The sequence below is a fragment of the Carassius gibelio genome, chromosome B19 (assembly GCF_023724105.1).
Source record: "Carassius gibelio isolate Cgi1373 ecotype wild population from Czech Republic chromosome B19, carGib1.2-hapl.c, whole genome shotgun sequence".
NCBI lineage: Eukaryota > Metazoa > Chordata > Actinopteri > Cypriniformes > Cyprinidae > Carassius > Carassius gibelio.
In genome coordinates, this window is record NC_068414.1 from 24,650,700 (window position 1) to 24,678,349 (window position 27,650).

Below are 27,650 nucleotides of genomic sequence, written 5' to 3' on the forward strand. Positions count from 1 at the left end.
ATCAAATATGACTTTATTCATTTTCTTATAAATCATTCATACAAAATTGGCATTTTGCAATTTCTTTATTACCTCTATAAAAAGTCATCTGTTAATTACTGGGATGAAGGGTCAGGACAGGAGAGAGCAAAACAATCAGATCTGAATAAACATAACCCAAAACAAATCAGTATTTACTTATAAATAGCCTAAAGTGGTCATGCAATTCTGGTTAACAGCCTAACGTGAGAAATACAGTTGCGTGTTTAACAGATGCTGTGAAATTTTAGTGTCGGAATATGATGCAGCCATTTATTTTATTTATTTTTAAGATTTTGCCGCTTCTGTCCAAACTCAATTGAATTAAAAGGCACAATCAGGGAGAAATCAGTGATGTTTTTGAGCATGACTCTATATTGCTTATTGCTAATCACAGACAGTAATGTAAGAGAAATCAGATGCTAATTTTACCAGTTTACATTGAAACAGGATGAACTTGACGGAATGAAAAGGTAGAGAAACCATACAAGAATGACAACACAATACAATTGCATGATTTTAAATTTGCCAAGATTCTTTGGTGATCTTGCAAGTGTGTAGTGGTAGCAGCAGCATTCAACAGGCCAATTTCAAATGAATGGCTTTGTCACGTTAAGCTGGGTAGTAAAAAAAAAAAAACCAAAAAGAAATGGCGTCAATGCACACAGCTATCAGTGTGTCGTCTGCGCACATGCTCCACACTGACAAGGGCCTTGGGCAGATCTTGATGATGCTGGGCACATCACAAGCCCTGATGACAGAATTGGCAATGACATCGTGACGGGATGCACATATTAATCAAAACAGACATCTGATGCACACATCTACTCCCTAAAATCATCTCAGTTGCATCATCCTACATAGAATTGTGTAGATCAAGCTGTGTGAACAAGTATTATGTACATTGAAGTGTCTTATAATTTGGCCGATGAAATTGTGCGGGGCCAGACGTTGATTCTGTGGTATGACATTATAACAATGACAATCATAGGTATAAACGCGGGATATAACATTTTATATTAGCTGGTTTGCTGAACTTAAAACTTAACCAGATGTGGGCCATTTTTGTTAAAACAGAAAAAGGATGACAAAGACAACTACTTACAAATGAAGATTTTATGCAACAGTTAAGAGGGCAATCATATTAGAAGCTTTCAGGGACTTGAAATTAAATTCACACACTTGTATAACAAGATTCAAGCCAGCACCTAAACTTAAATGTCAAGATGGACACTAAAATGTACGATTTTCAGTTCGAATAATGTCAAATGAATCACATTACTGCTAATTTCGGAGGCCTTTAAAGTCATGATGCTTATTAAAATACAACGCACAACATTTGAAGGGTTCCTAAACAACATTCAGTGTCAGATATGCTTTTAAATTTCAGCGTGGGCAGACCATGTCCACATGGAGGGAACCCCCCAAAAAACATGTAGTGTACATCATGTCACAGCATCAACCGAATTCTGATGCATTATGTGAAGAAAACATGAAAAGGAAAAAAGGCTTTGGCTCACAGCTGGCACATTTTAAGTCCAGTCACCTTCACAAAAGGCCACTAAAGCTCGGCACTCCTTCAAGTCATCAGACATTCAAGTACCTGTGAGTGGAGGCTGACAACACGCTCCACTCTGACTCTGGAAAACACAGAGAAACAACACTGGAGGGGCCCAACGTCTTGAGAACCATTCCCTTGATATGAAATCAACAAGAAAGGATGTAAAGGAAGCATACACTTGTCACTCTCTAGTGGACAGAAATAAGCCAGGTGTCCATTTGTGGCTGAGTGAGTTTTATATGTGAAGGAGTTGCGTTTAAAATAGCAGGCTGAAGAGGAGAAATGAGGCAGTGGCATTGAACTTTGATGGACAGCTCATTTTTCACAGGGACAGGGAAGATAAAGGAGGTGAGAGACATCTCACTTAAATTACGGCCATAAGTCCTTACGGTGCAACCTGTCATGCGCTGATGTCTACAAAAGTTTTCACACCTAAACAGATGGCGTTCCTGCACTGTAAGCTCTGCCTTTGTTTCCATGCTAATTTTTCTATTGACTATGACAAACATTTTTTTTTTTTTTCTGAGTCGGGCTGTTTAATAACGTGAGGATTTAGGGAATTCTAATTAATTTTTTTTTAATACACTTTAAGGTGGATTTGCATGAATTAATTAGGTAGGGAGGGTTTGACAAGCCACTTAAGGCAACTCATTAGTCTTGGCACCATTTTTAAATATAAGAAATAAAATACTGCAGGGTGTTTGAATGGTGGTTATGCAACTAATAAGAGGGATCGCCGTTTCGAATGCAATGTTACGGCCCTTTTTTTGCTCACAGTTATATTCTGTGTCTGTGAACTATTCACCTGCACCGTCTACATCATAGCCTTCCAGTGAAACTAAATGATTATGAAGTGTTTTGAAAAGGAAAAAACCCCTAATACCTCAAAAACTTGGAAATTAAACCATATGAGCTCAATCGTACACAATCATGGCTCGAGACCTCGGAAAGAACTGAGAACATGATGTTGACATCCGAAGCGGGAGGGTGGATGGATCCAGATGTGGCGTGATGAAGAAGTGCTAACACGATGATGCGTCCCTCCTGTCGTCCAACAACTCGCTCGTGTACTGGGAAAGTTTTTCTGTGGCATTCGTTACCAACCTTGCAACAAAACTAAATCTTCAGAAGAGTTAAAAGTGTGTCACGTGTGTCTGGAGGTCCACAGAGGCCCGTGTTTGTCCTTTGCTTGTGTGCTGCTGAAGGGAAAACTGAGCCACGGGCTCTTCTGCTATGGTCCTCCTCTGCTCCGGAGAGTCTCTTGCGGCCCCCTGTTGAACGTCCGACAAGGGGCGCCAGTCTGGTCAGAGCCGCTCGATCTCCCTGTATTTCTTGCGGAGGATGGAGACCTGGTCCTTAAACAGAACGGGGTCCAGTCTCATTTGGGAGTGGACCAGTGGCATGCCGCCAAACCAGCTGGCGAACTTGTTCATGCAGGTCTGGCGTTGGGCAAAGTGGTCTGGGTCCGCCCAGCGCGAGGCTCGAGATGACTAAGAGGAACAGATGCACAAGATTAGGTGGCTTGCTCAAGCTCATGTAGGTTTAATTATCTGGAGTGTGGCTTTTTTTTTCTCACTTACCTGAGCCATCATGGTCTCCTTGTACTGTTTTTTCTGTGTGACCTTTATGGGCGGCAGCTTGGTGACAGCGGACACTAGGAAGTTCATGAGGATGTCCTCACAGTTTGCCAGCTGGTCCACCATGCTCTTCAGGCTATTTGGCAGGAAGTTGGTATACAGGAAGTGGTAATATCTGGAGAAAAGGATGGAATGAAGAACATGGACATTGTCAAGGACAGGTTAAGACAACCAAATCATAAACAAAAGCTCAATAGGACAATGAACATAATGTGCTGGATATAAAATGGATAAAATATATAGATTGTTTTCATTAACTGCAACAAAAACCAATCAGTCATTTAATCAATGGCTTTTTTTTTTTTTTTTTTTAAGAGCTTCAGTTTTAAATATATATATAATTGCTGCTTGTCCTACAAATGTGTCCTTGCTGAAGGTTTCTAGCTTACTATGGAAACAGCAAATCATGTATTTCTGAGAAAATTAATAAACAATTCTCCCCTAAAGCTGGTGCCATCATATTCGGTCATTATTTGTGGTGACATGTGGTATTAAACTTTGCAACAATATAACTAATTAAAAAAAAATAATAATAAAAAAAAAAATATATATATATATATATATATATATATATATATATATATATATATATATATATATATATATATATATATATTAGCATGTTAAATACAATTACACAATACAATACTTATTTTGGCAAGAAAATAATTGTATATAATTAGTTCTGTGATAAGATAAGTTCTGTGAAAGAAAAATGACCTTTTCATCTCCTCAATGTATGTGGTATTACCATGATGGAAATTTCCTGTACTTCCTGTTTAAGATCATAGCGCTGCGTAGTGTATGGTGAGACTTTCTTTAAATGCTAGATCAGAGACAGTTTAATTTAAAGATTGATTTTTATTGCTGAATTAATATTTTACAAATATTGCCAGGTCTACTTGTTGTAATGGTAGTCTCCATTTTAAAGAACTTAATTATGAAAATGTGTCTGTGATTTTACTGCTTTTAATTTAGTACTGATGAATTACCAGATTTTCAGTAAATTATTTATTTAAAATTTAAGCTTTTAAATTAAGCTTTTATTCGATCTATCAGTGATATGACATTCAAGTAAAATTTCTTAGTATCATCAATATTGAACACAGTTCATATTGTTGTTGAAAGTTAATTTTGCACTTGTCTGTTGACATTGCTTCCACAATGAAGAGCGAGCACAAAAATAAAGCAAAACACTGGGCAGAAAATATATCCTTTTAAACTGACCTTTTGATATCTGGCAACCACACACGAAAGCTCTTTTTTTATTTTTTCAGAAGAAAATAAAAACACATTTTATCTTGTTGTTTATTGTCAATGATATCGCATGTTGATATAGTCACTGTTATCCTCTATTGACTTTAGTGTCATTGTAGTCATAGGAAAAAACTGCAAACATTTTTCATCAGTTAGATTAACAAAATTAAAACAATGAAAATTTCAAAAGAACAACATTTATTTGAAATACAGTCTTTCCTTTAACTAAACAAATGTATGCATCACTGCTTAAAAGTTTTTATTTCTGGCTAAAAATAATCCCAAACCATTGAGAGAGTGAGAGAGAGACAGAGAGAGAGAGAGAGAGTATATATTTGTATAGTGTAAAGGGAAAGCACTGCCCTAATTTCCTCAGTGAAGCAGCTGTTTCCAGATGCAGTACCTGTGGTAAATGGCAGCTCCGGTGAGAACCATGGAATAGTCATTGGTCCATTTGGAGGTGTAACCCCAGCGCTCCTTATTATTGTCCCAGAAATGACTGCGGGCAGGATATCCCACAATTCTCTCAGGGAAACTCTGCCACACCGTGAAGGCAAAGTCCACCTGCAAGGCAACGTTGAGCTCAAGTTAGAAGCCACTTACCAAACCAGTGCTAGAAAGAGTTAAAAAGAAGAAAAAAGGAATCGAGGATGGTGGCATGAAGGCTCTCTCGTGACAAAAACCAGACACACAGATACGAACACATACACAAACACGCCTTCAAAGCTGCTCGCTGAGAAGATGCCCTCCTTTTTCCAAGATCAAAGCATTTAAACAAATAATTACTGAAACACATCAAAAGTGTCAGCGGCGGAGCCTCAGCAGGATCTGGAGTCAGCAGTGAATTGATGGAACCACACTCGTACACCACACACACAAAAAGACCATGTACACTGAAACCTTGGTGTAACCCCACCGACAGTACACCCACCTCACATGTAATGCCAAAACTAAGTCTCCAGCTACACAAATGGGGTGATTTGGGAGGGGGAGTTCAAGAAAGAACGAGTAATTGGAGTTTCCCTGCAGTGTGGTCAAGATAACACATGATTAAAGATATCCATTTCAGGAAGAAAAGAGGAATGCACAGGAGGGCTAGACAGGTTTAGGAGGTTGACTTCAGCTGTGTGCGTTCACGCTGACTCTGCTGCCTCTGATAAGAGACGGCCATTTCTCATCGCTGTATGCTGCAGAGTGCCACTCACTGATGCAGGGGACAGAAAGAAGCCGAGAGAGGGAGGATCCGAGGGCTGAAGAGGCCATGCTGAGCTGATTATGGGTGGCGGAAGCATAGTGGTTGCCAAATCTGCACTGCCAGCTGAAAGGTTGGGGGTTTAATCCGAGAGCGGCTGAGAAGGGAGCAATCACAACCCTGCTCAAATGATAAGGCGTCTTTCACTTTGAGGCGCTACAGGGTTATGGACCCGATATCTGCCCCATTGTTAGCTGCAATGGATGCGTGGTATTTTTAATAGCGATCTCATCCCCTGAAGCACACTTACGATGTTATTCAATGTGTCTTCCAACAAAAAAATCCAAAATTTTTCATCTCTCTGTACCTTTATGTAAATGGCTTTGTTATGATTGGCTAAACATTTATACATAACATTATGCTCCAGCCGTTCCATACTAAATACCATACTAAATAAAAGTATTAATAATAAAAACATTCTAAGCTATATACACAGAATATGTGTCTCTATATATCCACATTATATATGTAATTTCTTTTAGCAATTTTATATCTGAATGTAGATCTGCAATAATTCTTTATTTGTGTGTTTATTTGTGTTTATATTTAATTATATCAAATTATTATCACTTTATTGATTTAATCTTTGTAAATATGTCCTTCACTGATGTTCACATTTTTTATGCGTGGTACTCACATTTTATTTCACAGTTTTTTAAATATGTTAATTATATTAATAAATGTGAATTATTCTAATGTATTAATTTAGCATTCTAGATTGATTAATTAATAATTAGAAAAAAAATGTCAAAAAACAACCTCGCTGATAAAACTGTACGGATCAGCTTCAATATTTAAATTGGTGCTGTCAATTAATTGCATCCACAATAAGTTTGTTTACATAATATATGTGTGTGTTCTGTGCAGTGTTGCAGGTAACGCATAAGAAATGTGAGTTATGCAATCAGATTTTTTTTTTTCAAGTAACTAGTAAAGTAATGCTTTACTTTTTAATTTACAAGAAAACTGAGTTATTTTCCAATAACACCAGTAACTTTTTCCCCATTTATTGATTAACAGCTCTTCTGTCCCAATGTTGAGAAAAATCAGGAGAAATATCACTGTATTTCTAGAATAAAAGTGAACATGCATTAATTAATGAGATTAATGCATCAATCTCATTAAAAAAAAGTATTCCTACAAATGAATAAAAACAACGAAATGCAACAGAATGTGAAATAGAATGTGATGCAAACCTGCAATAATTAAATTTTAAATAACACAAATATCCTTTATTTAATTCCATTTTATTAACCGACGTCTTTGGTACTGATCTTAAATGATTCAATTCAACCATACTAAAAGCAAAAATTACTCTACATTTGCGCCTCTTTTTTTACTGCTGAAGTATGTTGAACTTTCTTCTTTTGGTGTTCTGTTGTAGAGTCGTGTATTTCCTTTCTCTACAGCCTGAGACTTATTCACTTAGCTTTTGGTGTGAAAGGGCTTTTACATTTACCAACAAATATAACTTTTTATATTAAAAACAAACCAGCACACCCTGCCCAGACTGAAAAAGTAACGTAACGCATTACTTTCCATAAAAAGTAACCAAGTAAAGTAATTTTTAGGGAGTAACGCAATATTGTAATGCATTATTTTTAAAAGTAACTTTCCCCAACACTGGTACTGTGTATATATTTTTTAAATATATAAAATACACACAAATGCATGTATATATTTAAGTGTATAAATGTATTTATATGTAATATAGATTATATGAATATAAATATATACACATGTAAATATTTTCAAAATATACCGTGTATTTATATATACATAAAAATATACACAGTACACACTTATTTTGGATGTGATTAATCTTTTGACAGCATCTTTTAACAGAGCTCAGGACGGCAGTCTCCCTCACTGCTGACGTGTGACTCAGAGAGAGAATTATAGTCCATACCTCAGTGGTTGACAACACCGTGTCCTCGTCCAGACTTAACACTGCATCGCTGATGATACTGTCATAGGGCTGAAACCGACTGCTCATGACCTACAGACAGAAAAACATACGTACTCTCAGATTTTATATCATATAATACAAGGAAAGATTTGTGGATTTAACTCCAAATATTTGGCTTCTGTTACGCATGTGTGGTTGATCACTAATAAGACGTGGAAATTTACAAAACGAGACACCCATTAAAGTCCTGTCACAGACGCATACAACAACAGGCCACCCACACACATCCCCTCAGAGCACTTCATAAACATAGACGCACATGCAAGCATTTTATTTTACTTTTATCAAAACAAAACAAGCCTCGACGGCACTAAATGTCAAAACAGTGTCAGGGAGCGACAAACGGACGCATAAATGCTTCATAAGAGGTCCGTGTGTAAAAGCACAACTAAACAGGAAATACACATACGCTTCCCACAGTAAATCCCCCCTCAGTCACACAAACGGTCTGCCAGCAGTGCTCACAGGGACCACTCCACATACAATCTGCACTTCTAGAAAGCACCGCCACAATATGAAGGTGAAAGATGAAGAACGTGCAGGTGAGCGACGGCCCTGTGAAGTCCAGATTAAATCTAACGCTGGAAGTCTCACATCTCTCTCCTTCAAATCCAGACGCTACAGTGCCATACCACAGAAACAAGTCGAGTCATATCGTTTACTATCATTTTACTACTATCAGTCACTAATAAATTACTACTAACTAGTTTGAAACAGAAAATATTTGTGCTTTGACTATATCAGTGTCCATTTCTTGTACAAAACATGGATAAGCTTGGCTGCAGAAGAACATTACTGTAACTGGTTTCATTTATCAGATGATAAAACAACACTGTGAACACCGACGTTCAATTACTCAAGATTTAATTACCAACATTTTTGGTTTCTGGCTAAATGAAAATGTTAATTTTAGTCTCTGTGCATTGCTACCAAAATTTCCCTTAAAAAAATAACCTTTATTTACAATCATATCACACAGTGTGTGATTTCTGCATGCTTGTTATTCTTCATTTAGAAACTTTTTTTTGTTGACAACTCAGCTCGCACAGACAGGAAATTTAATAATCACAAAATTACATAGAATTATTTTCCACACTCAAATCCCAATGGCTAAACTCACGTCCTGCCCTATATTATTTTCCTTTGAATTTTGCACTTCACACAAAAATTAAACCAATTCTCAATAAGTAGTTAATGTGGTTTCATGCAGCCCTTAATGAAATGCAGTACAGCACAGGAAATGAGTCTGAAAGGCACAGTATTCTCTGTAGGATCTCATATAGTGTAGAAATGGGAGTGTTTAATAAGGAAAATGCCCAGAGCAACACTTCAGTGTGGCATGGGACCAGGCTGTCAATCACAGCTTAAAAGAGCTGTCTCCTCGTCAGCTAGTCTGGGTGGGAAAACACACACACATACACACACACACACACACGGACACACCACTCTGTAAACAAGACAGCCACAAGCCGTCCAAACCACAGGCTGACTGGCACTACTTCACTGCTCTCTTCCCTCAGCCAGAGGAAAACTAATCCCTCTCTGCTCCAAACACTCACAGTCCCTCTCATCAACAACTACAAAAGTGTGGGATGCTGTGTTGTGTGTCACTAATATTTTACTTTAATACATATTAATGTAGTCACGATTTTTTGAAAAATATTTTCAGGGTAATAACTTTAATTACCAATGAAACCCATTACACATACTGTACACTACCGTTCAAAATGTTTTTGAAAGAATTGTGTTCTGCTCACCAAGGATGCATTTATTTGATCAAAGATACAGTGATTCTGTGAAATACTAGTACAATTTCAAATGAAATGTAATTTTAGCAGCCATTACTCCAGTCTTCAGTGTCAGATGATCCTTCAGAATTCCTTCTAATATGCTGATGTTATACTCTGGAAACATTTCTTATTATACAGTTGCGCTGCATAATATTTTTGTGCGATACATTTTACATGATTGTTCGATGAATAGAAAGTTCACAAGAACAGCATTTTTTTTGTAACTTCATACAAGTTTTTACTGTTACTTTTGATTAAGTTAAGGCACCTTGATGAATAAAAGTATTACTTTATAATAAAAAAAGGAGAGTATACATTAAAACCAGTATTCACAAAGTGTCATGCATTTATTTATTCAATTTATTTTTAGACTGTGACACATGTAATGCTGTCTTAATGTCATTTCTCAGCCTTAACATGATTAAAATAAAATGTAAACCACTTGGGAAAACGTATTGAAACCATAAAGAAACCATATCTCACCTTGTTCTCTCCTTCGATTACAATAATGGGCACTGAGGTGGCCGGCCATCGATGCTTGGCAGGTAAAGGCTTGTCACAATTCCACAATACAATAATCTGTGAAAAAGACAGAAACAGAGAGATCAGAAACAAAACCGTTTCCAAAACTATGCATTCTTTTGAATTATACAGTACATTTCTATTACCGTGGCAAAAATAAACCCATAAATTCAGATCCAGTCCCCAGCTTATATGTTTCTTTCCAAAGAAATGAAATAATACAAATCATAATAAACTGTACTCTGTACTTTTATACACAGTCATACTTCATTAAAAAGCCACACTTAAATAGAGCATGTGACCGCAAAACATGTGCAGCTGAAAGCCAAACATATCATATTGTGACGTGTCAGGGATTCTCTGAGGGCTTTCACTTTGTGAAGTTCACACACATTTCTGGTGCTAGCATTAGCCTGGAATGTCCCAAATTTGGGATGTGATGTCGGTTTCAATTTACAGCTTGTCATAGTCATGAGGTTTTTTTATTTTATATATTCATTTTGTTTTGTCACTTTCAAGTGTCTTTGAGTGATTACACCTCCGGCTGAAGTGACTGGCTCTGGTTTTATGTTCACACTCATAAATGTTTCATGTGGAACATTTTAAGAGGGGCCCTTACTCTGAGAGAGTGTCTGTGATTTAGAAGTCAGTTAGTTCACAGAGCAGGGTTAAATAACTCATTAAGAGCGCTCAAGTATTTGGACTCAACCCAATACTCCGACAGAGCCCTACACACTTTCAGGGGATTTTTTATGAACAACAAAATGTTGACAGACCGCTGTAAAAATCCACAAGAAAAATAAATGCATATAAATGAGAATTTAAAATGCTGAAAAGATCAGGTCTCTGGTCTTGACATCAAAACATGAACAGATATGCATACACTGAATAAGCTGACAGAAAATCAATAAAGGTGTGAAAGTGAAATTGGGTGAAGACCTAGACTTGCTGATCAGCTTTCCTTAATAAAAAAATGAACAATGATATTTTCTGTGTGAATATGTATTTTTATTAAACATTCATAATTCAATCAAAATGAGATTTATTAAATGTTCATTTTCAGGGCACTCTTTGTTCACGAATGCATTTGAAAGGGCATCAGGACATGATGCAGGCTCGATGAGCATCATTACGACATGCAAGCTCTGTTCAAAATGAAAAAGTACTACATTAATGCACTGATTTTAAAATTCTGTTTTAATGCGCTGGTGATATAAACAGCCATCAAGCCTTTTACTTAACCACATCTTTCACTTCATTAACTCTCAATCGCAGAGTCACGTAGCTCTCAAGCCACAGAGCAGAACATAATAAATGAAAGCTTGACTGTCTAATGATATTACATGCAGGAGGATCAGGAGGCCTCTTCAAACTCAAAGTATTCTATAATCTATAATAAGATCAGAGACATTAATTAAACTACTTAAACTCTCAGAAACAAAACAAAGCCTGAAGGTTGGATTTTTTTTGATAATGCAGACAAGCGAGGCAAAGATAGGAGCAGGAACGCTAAAGCATGTTGACATGAGTGAAGCTCCATACTGGGGTGGATTTAAACTATGAATCCACTAGAAGTCAACTAGTCATCCAACAACTGTATAAGTATGACGTGAGAATCATACAAATGATAGCTTGGATGGAATCAATTTAGTCTTCAAACTTAGTAAAAATTTCCTAATAAATGTACTGAATTTATTCCAAGTTTCCAATTAAGAAGCTTTAGTTAAGTTGTTCAGTTTTTCAAAGTCAAATGAAAGACTTTTATACCAAAATTAATTAAAAATCTTTAAACTTAAAAAGGAATTAAACTTTTTTTATTTTAGCAAAACTTGGTAACTGCAAATTTAAAATACACATTTTACACAATAATTAGACATTTGGTTTTGTGCCCAATACGTCACTACATAAAGAAAGGGAATACAAATCTATATACTGTATCTTGAATGTGTTAATGTATTTAGTGTTCCCTTCCTGTTACGGGGCAGCCCACAGAAAAGCTACACATCTTTACCGTGAATTAAATTCCAGAAGCAGCTTAGGTAACGGTTTATTTTCAGGTGTCCTTGTTAAACGTTACATGCACTTACTATTATAGTAACAATACATTTTACATAATTAGTACATGTAGTTAAAATTACTCAGTACTTCAATATATAATTACACCGTAACAAGGACACCTTAAAAGAACCGCAGGTGTAACCACAGCTTATTGTCCAACCATAATGGCAATAGTAACCAGAAAAAATGTGGATATCTAAATAATAAACAAGCCCAAAATAAATCAGAAATCCATTTTCAAAATGTCTATATTACACTACTACTAGCTGCTCACCGAAAAAGATTTGAGAGATAAAATATGCACTCGTTCAACAGTAGGTCGTAAGAAATCACTTAGCATAAATCTGCAGTATTCACTGACTGCGAACTGCACTGACACAGCAGTTTTGACTTTGACCGTGCGGTGCACATTTAATTACATCACCCAAAATAAAATGCAATTTTTCTGTTCCCAAATTTAAGACCTTTTAAAATGATAATTTACACTCCCGTTATACCATTTAGGATATTTAAGCTTTTTATGACCTTAAATTAGATTAAATAAACCTCAAACATTTTAGTACTTGCAGGGATCCTGTAAATAGTTTATGCACCTAATTTAAATGGGAATAATAATTTTTTTTTTTTTACTATCATCCATTCCTGCAATGTCTTTAAACACAGACGGTCTCTCTATCAACTTCCCCCAGTTTCGGGGGTGGAGGTACATGCGTACTCACTCACAGCAGTGGGCCTCAATCTCAGTTACCTAGCCTGCCAGAATGAACTCAAGACACCCGTCATTCTCCTCTGCCTCTCCTAGTTTATTTATATCCCTCCTTCCTCTCCATTCCTCTGCGGAAAGACTCTGGCTGATGAATTGTAGCTAAAGGGGCTAGCATAGCTATTCCCATCCTTCCACTTAAACTGGAGTAGAGCGTGCTCATTTCAAGCTCCGCCGGAGAAACAAAAGCCAAGCGTTCAGCAGTCGAGTCTTTTCAAGCCCTCCCGCGGAGAAGAGAGGAGACAGTCTGAGAAAAGCACCAGCTTGTGTGTGCGCAACATGCTTCGCGCAGTCAGCGGGGACACGTTGCATTTAATTCCCCACCTCTCCTCCCCCACTAGCCCCCCTCTCTCTCTCCTGCACATTAGAGACGAATCGATACATATTGGTTCCCAGGGTGGCAAACACTTCAGAAGGCAGTGGATGCCATGGAAACGCACAGGGCTGCTGGGCTCGGATTCAGTCCCTGAGGTTTAAGAGGGGTGTAAACTGAGGGGGCGGCAGAGACGAGTCTTCCAGATGCACTGAAAGTATGACGCTTTTAACATTGAGAGATATCCACTCATCTTCAAGAGGAAAACAACCGCGCTCTGTGTCCTTATCAGATCAAATCGAAGAAACAAATTTCAACATTTTCTGAAGTTCAGATTTCAAACTGCCTAATGGGAAGCCTCAAGCTGTCAAAAAGTTAACCAAGTAACTAGATTGTGTCAAAAACAGCAGTCAGCTCTGATTCTCATACAGATGTTGTTTTGATCATTATAGGATTTATAGCAGCGATGTTAATTTAATGTTAAATTAGAGCAGTGGTCATCTTCTTTTTGAATGATTGTCCATCACAATATTATATATTATTATAGGCTCATATATTCTAAAGATATTTTTGATATTTCTGCTGTCATTATGATGAAACTGCTTGTTAATATAAACAAAAACTAAAATGATTGATATATTAAACTGATAACCATCTTGTGATTTCAGGAACTGCATGCTCTCCCATAAGAACAACGGTTATAGATTTTTCATGAGTTTTTAGCATTTTAAATAAGATCAGAGTTTGACTTTTATTATATATTAATAATGTATTAATTTAAATACTTAAATCATCCTGCAGAGACCCTTTAAGTTTGCTGAGACCCAGTGGTTGAGAACCACCAAGTTGGTACAATTGCATTAAAAAAAGTAATAAATATTGAATTATTTAAATGAAATAAAGACACTAAAGCCAGGTTAATCTCTGAATCATCTTAATTTGGGACTTTTTCAGCAAATACTGATATATGCAGTAAACTGCCATTGTTTTAATGAATGAATCCACCTTCAAAAGAAGTGGATCTTACCTGAGCACAGTACTGGGATCTTGCCACTGAGACGAGGAGCTTGAGAATAGGCTGAGACTGAGAAACCAGGGGTGTGACGGCATGGATAACAGCAGTGAATTTGGGATTCGGCTTAATCCCTAAAAAAGAGAATTAATTTGAAAACCATAATCAGAAAAAAAAAGATATGCCAGACCAATGCTGCACATGTGCACTGATATCGAAAGGATACCTATGGAATTCCATCGAATGGATTTAAACATAGTTAAAAGTATCTAATAAAATATTTAACAAACACGAGAGGTGAATGATGCATACAGCTTATTGAATGACAAAATTTCAAACTCATATTCTGTGAAGCTTTCTGAAGAGCTCTGTGCGAGTTTTATAATATGCCAAATATATTTATAAAATACTTCAAGCAATATGATTTAATGGTATGGCTTAAGTGGGATTTAATGAGATAAATAATCCATGTTTAAGAGTTATTAAATAGAGTACATGTTTAATTACAATCAATGATAATGGCATTAATTATCATGCCCATCTCTCTATAGATGCAGCACGTTTTTCATCCATTGCCCACTTTGCCCATGAGACAATAAAACAGAAAGTTGGAATGTTTCCCTCATCTCAAAATAACTCACCATGTTTAATTGGTGCAGTGGTGACAATCCCATATGATAATTCTTACACCGATACAAACATAATAATAATTCTTGTTGGTTACCACATTATTTTTTTTTACACTTACATCTTCCCCGCTAACAAGAGGTGCTCAATCAACGGTTTTTATATTGATTGGCCTGACAAGCAGTGCAGATTAAGACAGAGGCATGCGTGGGCTGCATTAGCAACTGTGGTGATGCGCGACTTCAGATTGTGAATATGGATTTTGCGATCCAATTACACAGGGCTGGTCGATAATCTATCACGTTGTACAATGGTTGTCACTTAGCTACATGGCAAATTTGTAGATATCAAGACACCTCTGCAATTAAGAGATGGCAGGAGAGGGTGTTTCAAAGTAGAGCAGACGATGATAAAGGAGAGAACCAGAGACAACGCAACTTGGGTTAAGAATGAGGCTAGACACAAATTTGGCTATGACAAGAAGACCCATGTCTGTAAAAGATGAAAGACAATCCTAAAGTCCCATAATGCCTGTCTGTCATGTCTTAGAAAGCTCATTAATTCCAGAAACATTTGAACGTAACCTCAAAACGTCATGCAGGACTAGTTTCTGAAAGTTTAGGAGAAAAGGGTGTCACAATATTAAAGAAAGACTTTTGCTGTGTCCAAAATCACTCACTTGTTTACTCATTCCCTAATCCCTATATAGTAAATCTGAATCAACAGAAACTAGTGAGCGAAATCAGAAGAAATACTGTTCCTATATTTTACAGTATATGTATTTTATTTTAATGAGATAAGTGTAAACAGTATCTATCGCTAAGAAAATATGCAATTTTCACTCTGGATAATAGCATCTAATTGCAATTTACACTTAGTATGCGAAATAGTGGACGTGACTTTATGTGCACTATTCATATATTAGTCAGCAGAAGCACAAGAAGTGAAAAGGTACCTGAAGTCTCAGAAAACGTACAAATAAAGATCATATTAGATGTCTATTATTTATTCATTAATCAATGACTGTGTTAATCTGATAACATGTTAACTTGCCCAGCCCTTATATAAATATAATAAATATAAATATCTTTTTTGAGTTTATATTTTTGATAGAATCAATGGCAATATTAATTGTTACATTTTAACTTTTTTAATGAATTTATGACAATTTAAGACTATTAGCAGCACATAATAAAAACTGATGGAATGACTGAAGTGAAAAATGTATTCCTCTATGTTCAACATTTTCAACATTTGATTATTAAATATTATTTCAGCAAATATTCAGCGCATTATAGGTATAAAAGAAATCTCTACATGATTGTTCACTTGGAATTTGGACAACACTACAAAAATGGCAAACCTCCTAATAGTGCACTATAGGGAAAAGAAGCACAATTTTAGAAACAGATTTAGTCTTTAACTGTGGAAAAACCGTGTGTGCAATAAAGATGATGATTGTCAATTACCAAGTTTGGCGTAGAAGAAAGGGAAGTCGCCCAGGTAGGATGAGTACTGGGGCAGTGTAAAAAGTCCACCGGGATGACTGTTCCACATCAGATTGCTCCTGGAGGTCTGCTGAAGCACTCGGTCCTGTATGATCTACACAAACAAGTAAACAAACAAATAAACAGCCTGCATTACAGCCCGTGTAAACAATTCCAGCTAAATTCCTCGCCCATGAGAGCTGTGGAGTTGTCATTTGGAGAGGTCTTCGTGAAAGGCTAAATTAATGTTTCAAATTGAAACTTCAAGTTGAGGTGCAGCTCTGGGTCTATAAACTATGAGACAAACGATCAAATGCTCCAGCGATTTCACCACTCTCTTCGTGCCAATCAGCTGCTCCAGCATTAAGAGGAGCAATTGCTTCTCTGGCCTTGAGTGAGGCTCTCAGGGACGAATGGCTGCTGTAAAAAGAGACAAAGACTGATAGGCTTTTTTGTTGTTGTCGTCGTCGTCGCCGTCTTTGGTTTTTATTGTGCCCCTTGGTGTGGTGCGGCTTGGCTTAGTGACAGCCTAATCGTTGGCAACTGGAACGGGTTTCCACACAAGCTGAATGTCTCTGAGATTGTGTCTTCATTGCAGCTTCTTAATACTAGCCTGGAGGCTTTTTTTTGTGGTACAAATGACAAAAGTCTTGTAGAATTGACTGAGCAGCATCTGGAATGCATTCAATCAGTTGAAGGATGGGGAGATTCCATGGACAACGTTCACCGAACACTAATATAACTTTCAAATACAAACACAGCCATTTTCTGTAGACAGAATCACAGCTGCATAATTGGTTCAGGTGTATGGGAAGGTGAATGGAGAAGATAAACTCGTTCTGCATAAATAATGGTAATTAGGACTAATCATGCATGTCGATTCTAAATGATTAAACAAAGAGGAATCTGGGCAACAAATCGAAGCCTTCAATTAATATGGTGAAGAAACGAGGCATTCAAGGTGAAGTGTGTAATTTAGAAGTACCAAACAGAATCAGAAAAATATAAAAAAGCTTATAAAAAAATGCTTTAACTTATCAGTATTTTGTCGTGTCGCATTTAAGAATAATACTTTCATTAAAATGGCATAATATAATGTAATACACAATACAGTTCAAAAGTTTGGGGTCATTTATTATTAAGAAATGAATAGTTTTATGCAGCAAGGATACATTAAAATTAACAAATGACATTAAAAATGTATAATTTTTATAATAAATACTGCTCATTTTAACCATGTATTTATCAAAATAACCTGATTTTTCTTTTTCACAAAAAATATTAAACAGCAAAACTCTTTTTTTAAACACTGATCGTTAAAAATCAGCAATTTAGTATGAATTCTGAAGGATCATGTGACACTGAAGACTAAGTAATGAGAAGAATAATTACTGCTGAAAAATTCAGCTTTGCCATCACAAAAATAAATGCTATTTTAAATGGTTATAATATTCCACAATATTACTGCTTTAAATGGATTTTAATCAAATGCAGCCTTTAAAAAAAGTGCTTTTCAGCATATATGGCATTGTTTTAGCTTAATTAGACTAGAAGCACTAACTAAGCATTATTGCTCTCAAATTGTCTAAACTGACAATCCTGAGCATTGAAGCTCTAAAATAAGTTTGTCCATAGGACATCGAACACAAAATCTGTCTTTCTGCATGGCAAAAAACACTTTAGTTGATAATTCAGAAAGATCTTTCATTTTTGCAAGTTTTGCACTTAACATTGTAAAAGCAACTTTCTCTCACAGCGAGAGAAGCTTTTCAGCATATCTGGCCTTGTTTTAGCTTAATTTGACCAGAAGCACTAACTAAGCATTATTGCTCTCAGAAGCTCTAAACTGACAATCCTGTGCATTGAAGCTCTAAAATAAGTTTTTATTTTATATAAAAAAAACTGTCAAACAGTTAAAAAACGTATTATATTATATTGCATTATATTGTATTATATTTTATTATGAGAAAATGTCATCTGAGGTGGCTAATATAAAGCACAAGTTTGACTGTTTTCTTCTTGCTCCCACCAGAGCAGTCAATAACCATTTGACACGAGCGTTGATATTAAGCCGTGGTCTTTCAACCTTGCAGAACCCCACCTGTCATCTTAAAAACCCAATCTGAGAGGCTGATGAAAGGCTGTTCCCTCTTGCTCAGCTAAAAGTCCTCCCTTTTAGTGACTGAAGACATGTGATTGACGACTCAATCTCGCAACAGGATGGCCGCAATCTTCCAAATGGAGGGCAGCGGATGAAAGCAACTCTTGGGATGCTAGCTGTAATTGCAATGACGCTGCACCCACGCCGTGGGAGGCTGGGGGGCTCTGACAGCTCTGTCGCCAACTCATGGACTTCTGAGGTTAATTGCTGTGATTTGTTAATTGTAGATGCTATGCATTTGTAGGACACTGTCCGTTTCTAAACATGAACTGCAATGATCCGAGAAGCATGGGAACCAGTTACACTAACAAAGCTTCTTACAGGACACATTTTATATATACCAGTGCCAAATAAACATTTGAGTGAAAACGTTTCAGTGAAAAGCACAAAAGCATCCAAATACTTTAAGAGGCCGCTATATTTGAGCTCGGTGTCTGGCCAAATGCTAGTCAAGCTAACAACTCTAAGGAGAGGTCAATGAACCAATGTCACGCATCATTTCCTAGACACTGATAAAAGGGACATACAGAATTAAACAAGGCGTGAGAATGTGTACGCACTCAGCACAACCTCTAATAAATCATCATAATTCGACACTTTCTGACAAAATACTTGAACCCAGCATGTGTGTCTGAAGCGGCTTTTGTGGGTGTCACAGCTGTGGAATGAGAGCGAGTGTGTGTGTGTGTGTGTGTGTGAGAGAGAGAGAGAGATGGCGTGACTGAACAGTCATCGCTTACTTCTAGAGTGGTGAGCACAATCTTCTCCACGGACGAGAAGTAGGCCTCCCACAAGAACTGTGTTTGCTGTCGCAGAGCCAGAATCTTATCCTGATGAATGGAGCGCACCGTGGATGGGATCTGCACGGGGAAAGGGGGAGAGAGAGAGAGAGAGTGTGATAAATCAGTGTCCTGCTGCTAGAGAGGTTATGTATGAACAGAACTAATGAAAACAAGGGGAAACAGAGGGATATGGGGTGTATGAGGTGTATGGCATCTCATAATGCTTGGTTAAACAAATCAAATCTGTAAAACCTGAATAATCTGCATCATAGTCCTTATGGAAGAACTGGATCATATCAGACTAAGATGGCCAAAGCAGGCCAAGCTACGTTTTAGAGCAAACAATGTGTTTTAGCCAAGTAAGACGTCCTGGATCAACAATCTTCATTTGACAGGAATGTTGATCCAGGACCAAAAGTCACATGTCAAACACGATCCAAGTTTTCAATTTGTTTTGTCTCAGTCCATCAGTAAATTCCTCTTCATCAGCAGACATAGAAATCAACATAGAATATCATTAATCATTACCATTCCATTAGATGATGATGATACAAATATAATAAAATTATTAAATTATCTAAATAAATATGATAAAATAATTAATTATTAAATTATTAAAAAGGATATATTATTTTTATTATTATTACCACTACAACTAATGACGTGAATCCAAACTGTGGGTTCACCAACACTAATGTGGGTTTATTTGAAGGCATATTATATTGGATAATATTTAGCATTATTCTAAATATTAAAAAGGGTGTATTTATTATTATTATTACTACTACTTCTACTACTATTGACTTTAAAAACAATTCACATTGTGGGTGAAAAACAGACTTGCCAAGTGAATGTTTTCCTCTCTCACCTGAGATTGTTTCGAATCATATTTTGACGTTTTAGGGAACAATCATAGAGAAGCTTTCTCTAAGAAAAACCTTAATGACAAATTTATTTATAAGTGAGTCCAGATGGGAGCTTTAAGACATTAGCAGTTTCTGTATGTAATTATCATCAAAACTTAACAAGTCATTTTTTATATATTCCCTCTGAGCGAACCAAAATCAGTCTTTACAAAAAACACAAGATTAATTGTGAATATTTTAATCTTTTGACAGCGGTAATATAACAAGAATCGAGTCACAATTCCTCTGTAGCTCCAGGATTTCCATTGTTCATGAAATAGTTCACCCAAACCTTTTTTTTCTGGGGAACATGAAGATATATATATAAATTTCTCTTCAACAAAGGAAATCCTGGAACCTCCGTGGAGTACATGTATGTCTGGATGGGAATCATTTTAGGTGTTTTTGAATATAATTAACAAGCAAAACTGGCCGAGGTGGTCTAAAAGCTCTAACCAAGCTGATTTCACGCCCAATGTCTGAAATGACTATTATAGTATTTGGCCAGAACACAAAAGAGATTCTGGAATGAATGCAATATAAACACATTAGATTTCAGACCTGCAGTAGGAGCCTCTCGTCCCCGATCACAGCAGCCGTGTTCCAGTCGATGACCTCCGAGAAGGGGAGTTCCCAACCGTTACTCAGCATGACCGGCACACAGGCCGCCTACAAACACACAAACACACACACACACAGACAGAGTGATGGGGCCACAGCGTGAGTCATATGTGCTGTGTTTTGATTACAGGACAGCACAAAGAGAGAAAACACATGGATAAATAAGAAACAGAACAAACACAATGGGACGCATATTAAATTGCTTGTACTGAATGCCAGAAAAGCCATTAGCCTCGTTACTGATACTGACTCGAAGAGTCCAGCGCACAGACGCCTACAGTCTCCACTTCACTTATACAATTACACATCATGACAGTAAATACAGAGAGGGAGAGACAGAAAATGGAGGGTTGGGAAAAGGAAAAACAGGGAAGAGGGGATGGGGAGAGAAAAGTGAATTTCCTTTGAAGTGCGGGAGATGTGTAGAAATAGAGGGATGAGCAGCTGTTGTGTCTGACGGCTGTTTGACGTAACGATGACCTGCCACTCAAAAGAGGTCAGAAAGGTGTCAGCCGAGCACCGAGTGCCGCAGGGCTTCAGCTCTAGTGGTCACACACACACACACTCAGGGGAATAGGGTCTGTGCTCCAGACGTGAAGAGGTGCGCGTGCTGTATGTGAGAGCTAATGTTAAAGTATGTGCGTGCACGGTATTGTTTCACAATGCTTGTGAGGGCCACATTTCTGAAAACATCCTTATGATAAAATCTCTTCAAAGCAACTAGTGGGGGCGATAACTGTTCGTTAAAAAAAGAAAGGTTCATAAACGGGGCAACTAATGTTTTAATTAACATCCAAAAGGTTGACAGAAAGGGACAGAGTTTGTATGCAGTTAGAATTAGTGATGAGGGTTTCAACTTGAGAGGAAGGACAGCACAATAAAGGAAGCAAGTGTGGAAGGAAGAAATTAAAAACGTGGAAGGAATAAAAGAAGTGTGGAAGGAAGGAAAGTAAAAAAGGAACTGAGGAATTTAGGGAATGTGAGAAGAAAGGACAGGAACGGAAGGAAGGAAGTGCAAAATAGTTTAAGTGAGCAAGAAGGGATAAAATACTTAAAAAAATAAAAGGAAGTATGAAAGAATGAACTTGGAAGGAAGGATGAAATGAGGAAAGTAAACAAGAAAAGGAAGGGCAGAAGAAAAAGAACAATAAAAAGTAGTATGTGACTACAGAAGGAAGAAAGTGTGGAAAGAAGCTATAAAAGAGGTTTAAAAGGAAAGGAAGTACACAAGGAAGTGCGGAAGGAAGGAAGTGCTCAAGAAAGGAAGGGTGGAAGAAAGCAAGGCAGGAGGGAAATATAGAAAAACAATGAAGTTGGAATGGTGGATATAGGGAAGTGTGGAATGAAAATGTCTGGAAGGAAGGAATGAAAGAAGCACAGAAGGAATTGGGGGTCAACAGGAAAAACATAAAAGATTAAAAGCAAATGAAAAAAAACTAAATGAAAATAAAATAGAAATAAAAGAGAAAATAGGAAAAAATCCGCCTGAATGACAGATGTGTGCTCACCTGCAGAGCCTCCAGGAAGCGAAAGGATCCCAGTCGTCGTCCTCGCGGAACCAGGCAGAAGGTGGAATTGTGCAGCATTTCACGATAGTCATACCTGCACGAAAACACACAAACGAATGACACAAATGCCTTTCTCTGAATTGAAGTGTCATTTCTCCACCAGTCTCCCTCCCTCCGTCCTCCACACCTGCCGTTTCACACAGGCACATTCATGAGGAGCAGAAACAAACACATTCAAGTGTGCGCACACATTCAGGCGCTTTAGAAGACAGCCATGTTTTCCTCATATCAAAGAGACAGTCATCTCTCTGCCCCTGCGCTCTGAGCTCAGGGTGGCCACACTGACACAGATGGCTTCCTGTCCTCTCATGCGCGCACGCAAAAAATACAGCGTCAAAGAGGTCTGGAGGTTAAAGGAGCAGGCAGTTATTTATCAGGCAGAAAATCATTCATCATTTACTGGTGAGCATGTAAGGTGAAGGTTGTGCGAGGCTGACTTCCACGTGCTCGTGATCATCCTGCTGACTCCAGAGCAGCTGTGCCATTTGCCTCCTCAGCTCATTGGTAGATGCTGACTTTGAACACTGCCTGAAATGGCAGGCTACACACACACACACACACACACACACACAGAGAGAGCCCTACAGAATGAAACCGAGCCACAGAGGCCATTCTGTTGCAAAGTGAACAAACAAGGCATGCATGTGAGCACACACGCATGCGTCCCAGCTGTCTGGATATGGGACTGATCCCGCGTTAATGTGATAGAATATGAATGATGCTGGAGGGCGAGCGCTGGTCTCTGTGGTGCCATTTCGCGTAGATTAGCTACCTGAGGAGTAATATCAGACAGTGGGCAAACACTGAGGATCCCTCATGCCTCACTGTGTGAGCCCAGGACAGAAATGATGCTTTTCTATACAGTCCGTAAACCACTGGTCACCAGGCTTCCTTGCCCAAAGTAAAAAACCTTTTAAATATTTTTCATTGAACCAGCATATAAAAGACAAATGGCAGAATAGAAATGTTTGAATATGTGTTTTTTTTTCATACTATGGTTATGAAGCCAATGTGGGTTCATAGGAGGCTCTGCAGGTGATCACACATCTATCAATCAGTCCACATCTTTTTTTATTTTTCCTAGATTTTAGTTTCCATTTCCTTAATTTTTGCTCATAAGGTTGTCTTTTATTCCTCCCTTACTTCTCTCTGTATTCTTTCATTCCTTCCTTCAATACATTCTGTACTTCCCTATATCCTTCCTTCTTTCTCTAAATCCTTTCAAGTACATTTTGTGTTCACCTAATAATTCATAACTGTACAATGGTTCTGCCCCAGTACTTTTTTTGCACGCATTGTGTGTATTGCCCATGTTATTTCAAAGCGGCTCTGGAGCACTGAGCATCTTTTGACCTTGGGAAGCTCAGACCACTTAAAACAGCACGGCGGAGATGAGAGGGTGTAATGGTGTGTGTTTGTGTGAAGTGATTCCATGGCAATGAGCATCTATGTGAGATGAAATACAGAAGAGTAAAGAACAGTGTTAAAGTATTATGAGAAAACTGCTGGCGAGTGAATCAATGTCAGGGTCTAAAAAGGAGGATCACCCTCTGTGATTGCGTTTATTTCACAGGTTGGGTACAATTATACCACCCTGCCCAAACACAGCCCTAGGCGCAGCTTTATGCTCCGTCTCCATAGCAACTCCGGCTAAATGCTTCCATTCGGAGTGTGTTAATTATATGCGTTCTACACATGGCTGTGGGGGGGGGGGGGTGCTTGCACAATGAGGTAATGTTTTAAAAATCTCCATTGTTTCATTTGTCTTGCTTTCTACCACTTTCTAAAACTTTCTCTCTCAAGCTACCCCCACCCCACACACTTCTGAATGAAAGCTTCACTGGGAAAGGAGCCAAAATGGCTGTCGTTTCTGATGCAGAACAATCAGCCTAAGGCACAGACTTCCACTTCCCAGACATCAGTCTCATGAGGAAAACCCACAAGCCACAAATACTAACTAAAGTCTAAAATAGATAAAAACATGTGATATGGCCATATCTGCCTAAAAATTGGTCACTCATAAAATAAAAGGTAGTCTCGGTATTAGATACATAGAAGTGGTGATAGATTCACTTACAATAGTTAAGAGACACAAATTAGGCAGAGTAGATGGCATATTGTAATTATGGCACATTTTGTTAAGCAAAAAAGGTTAAGAGAAAGAAGCAAATATTTGAGTAATCGAGCAAACAAACAGGTAAATCTAGCGTTTCAGCCAATTCAGCGAAACAAAGAGATCAAAAGATCCAAAAAATGAATGACACTACTGTTTGAGTCTGTATATTTGTTTCCTCTAGTAAGAAATTAATACTTTTATTCAGAGATGATGCATTCAATTTATCAAAAGAGATGGTAAATGCATTTATAATGTTACAAAAGATTCCTACTTCAAATAAATGCAGAAATGGCTGGCTGGGATATTCCTTATAATTAAGCTTTTACAGCTAATAAAAGGTGCATTAAAATCATTGTAATTCCTTAAATGTATATTGACAGGACTAAATTGTATTGAAACTGCAAGCGAAATCAAAGCTTCTTTGAACTTTGTTTCTTTAAGTGATGAACCCGGTTTTCTGATCCAATTCACTGCAAACGGCAGTTCAAAACAACCAATACACAAAATGAATTAAACATATTTCTGCTATGCATAGCCAAACCTCATGCAAGCACAAAGAGGTTATATTCATGCACACAGCTAAAACCGCAGCTTGAATCAGATCTCCAGAAATTCATGCCAAAAACAAAAGAAATTATAATAGTGGGTATAATTTTATTCATTGTTATGAAACTGGCATTAACTAACACCAAGCCTTCTGTCATCTCACATACCCACATGCCAGTTACTAGCAGGCCACACAGATGATTATGAGTGTGTGTACGGCACTAGTATGAAGTGTCCACACTGTCCTCTCTCCAGAACTCTCACTGTAACTAATTCATTAGAGTAATTAGTGCTCATTAGAAGGCTTATGCTAGTTTCAATTAGCATCCACAACACAAGATAACCTAGAAGCATTCCAGCAAACATCCCCGTCATATAATCTTATAAGGCCTTGTGCCCCAGCTCCACCACGGGAATCAAATCAGTGGAAAAGGAAGTGAAAAGGTTTGTTCAGTTATATCTGTAAATCTATATATCCATTCTTCAATCTCTTAATTCGTCTGCCCATCCATCTGTACACAACATGCTATGCAACGTGATTACTTATCTTACATAAATATTTAGCCCCTGCGAATTTAAGTGACAGTCCTGCCATTAAGTGCATTTCCTTGTCAAAAAGATCAGCTTTGGTATTGCAGATGTGCTACAAGATCATCTTATACTGGCACTGTAATTTATTTTGACAAGTTTATCAGGAAAATCTTTTCAATTTGTCTCCACCTCTACTAAGCAAAACAAACCAAAAAAAAAAAGGGGGTTCTCGAATTGGTTGATTATGCTTTGGATGTGAAATGAAAGGAAGATCACATAAAATTGGACTATGCTGTCGTCACACATGGACACATTTTGTCCTGTTTGATGGGCCTGTCAGAATACAGGGACACTCTCCATATAGACCAGTTATCCTGTCGGGGCACGGGGACAGAAACGGGTCTTGATTGGCCGGCCTGTCAGCATACAGGGACACGCTTTGTGAAATACTGGCTGTGGGGAATATTTCAGCCCTGACTGGCTGTGGGGGTCTGAATGGTTGGAAGTGTAATTCAGAGCGTGGCATGTTGATGACCAGATGTGTCTCAAAGCAGCAGTTCATATCCAGATGGTTGGCAGGACCTGCGATGACGTGACTGTGCACGAGTCTGATTCGGGACATGTCAGCACAAGCCTGCTCTGCGGTCTCGCTCCAGTCCTGCGTGAGAAGCATTTACAGATGGAATAGTCGCTTCTTTCATAGATCACAGACTCCAGTGGTTAAAATATTCCTGAGATGTCCGAGCGCTAAACAGCTAAGTGGGCTGAAGTTGTACTGTGACAGCCCTTTGTACTGGTCCTGAATCTGTGTATTCCCGGAACAGGGGAAAACCGCATCCTATCAGAACTTGTGAAGGCTTATATCGACAATCTTTAGAAATCAAAAGGGCCTTTTATGCTGGAGTTAAAAAGCACAACTTCTAATTTTTATAGATTCAGACAACTTACGAAAACAACTCGAATTTGCTATCTTTCAGCCACATAAACTGCTAAATTACACTATTTTTTATCCAAACAAGCCTGTCAGATAAGTACAGTAAAATGATCCCACTACCGATTATCTGAGGTTTTGAACTACAAGAATTCACTGGTTCTGTTTGATGTTATTGCCTGGGACTGATGGCTTTTTGTTCGTATTATTAATGGACTTGTTTTTTTTTCCATGGCAATAGGAGTTCATTTTACTAATAGACCATCTACTGTAGCCTTTCCCCCTAAAGGTGAACAAAAAGTCATAATTAGCTCATTTATTTGCAAACACATTTAAATTTATTCTATTTTAGGGCTAAACCCACAATATCTCCTCACCATATGTGACTCTGAGACAGAGAAGGAGAGAAAGAATGGCAAAGAGGGAGGGCACGCAATCAAAGCTGCAGATGGGGTCGCTCAATTGCTTGTAGAGACTGTCCCTAAAGAGCCAAACCAGTCTTTATCCTTCAAATCCAAAGACTCCAAATTTTAACACCACATGCTGGCTACGATTGCATGACACTGTAATCTTTATTTGCTTTATTTAATTTATATTACATATCATAAAAAGTGCATCCAGGTATAAAATAATATTCAGGTAATATTACAGCACAAATAAAAATTGATTTGGATTAAAAAAAGCAGATTTTTCAGACAAAAAAAAATTATATATATATATATATATATATATATATATATGCATTGTGTAATTCATTTTATCACAATTAAGCAAATTTCAACAGTTATTAAAATTAAATTGTTGGACTAAAATCTATAAGACTATATAATACATAGACAATTAATTTTGTACATATTTTATGTATTAAACATCTTTTTGAATTACATTAATGACACCTATAGATAGATAGACAGACAGATATATAGATAGATGTACAAATAATATTGTATTATGTCATTCATTTTATGGCATTTAAGCACAATTATTTATCAGCAAAATATTTATCATATACATAAAAATGTATATATTGAAATTAAATTGTTGAATTAAAATCTATAAAGATTGTTATATATAGTTAAATCAATCTTTTAATATTTTATAAATAGATCTTTTATACATAGATTTATATCATAAAGCATCTGTAAATGTTACTCCATTTTACACCGTTAAAAAATAACCATAAATGAACTGCAATACCAATACAATAATAATCTGTTTAAACG

At 37.3% G+C, this 27,650-nt stretch overlaps 1 protein-coding gene across 2 annotated transcripts in view; it reads right to left on the minus strand.

Moving 5' to 3' along the window:
- Nucleotides 1-1,119: 1,119 nt before the first annotated feature.
- The window catches only part of LOC127979490 (exostosin-1b), a 66,809-nt gene continuing 40,278 nt past the window's right edge, over nt 1,120-27,650 (minus strand). For both annotated transcript variants that reach the window (XM_052584994.1, XM_052584993.1), the window contains 10 exons: nt 22,244-22,337; nt 20,676-20,783; nt 19,168-19,287; nt 16,249-16,381; nt 14,168-14,286; nt 9,968-10,063; nt 7,635-7,724; nt 4,877-5,037; nt 3,160-3,331; nt 1,120-3,069 (listed from right to left, as the gene is read on the minus strand). In XM_052584994.1, the coding sequence (XP_052440954.1) occupies nt 2,884-3,069; nt 3,160-3,331; nt 4,877-5,037; nt 7,635-7,724; nt 9,968-10,063; nt 14,168-14,286; nt 16,249-16,381; nt 19,168-19,287; nt 20,676-20,783; nt 22,244-22,337 (1,279 nt within the window). In that variant the 3' untranslated portion in view covers nt 1,120-2,883. The remainder of the gene's footprint in view (nt 3,070-3,159; nt 3,332-4,876; nt 5,038-7,634; nt 7,725-9,967; nt 10,064-14,167; nt 14,287-16,248; nt 16,382-19,167; nt 19,288-20,675; nt 20,784-22,243; nt 22,338-27,650) is intronic.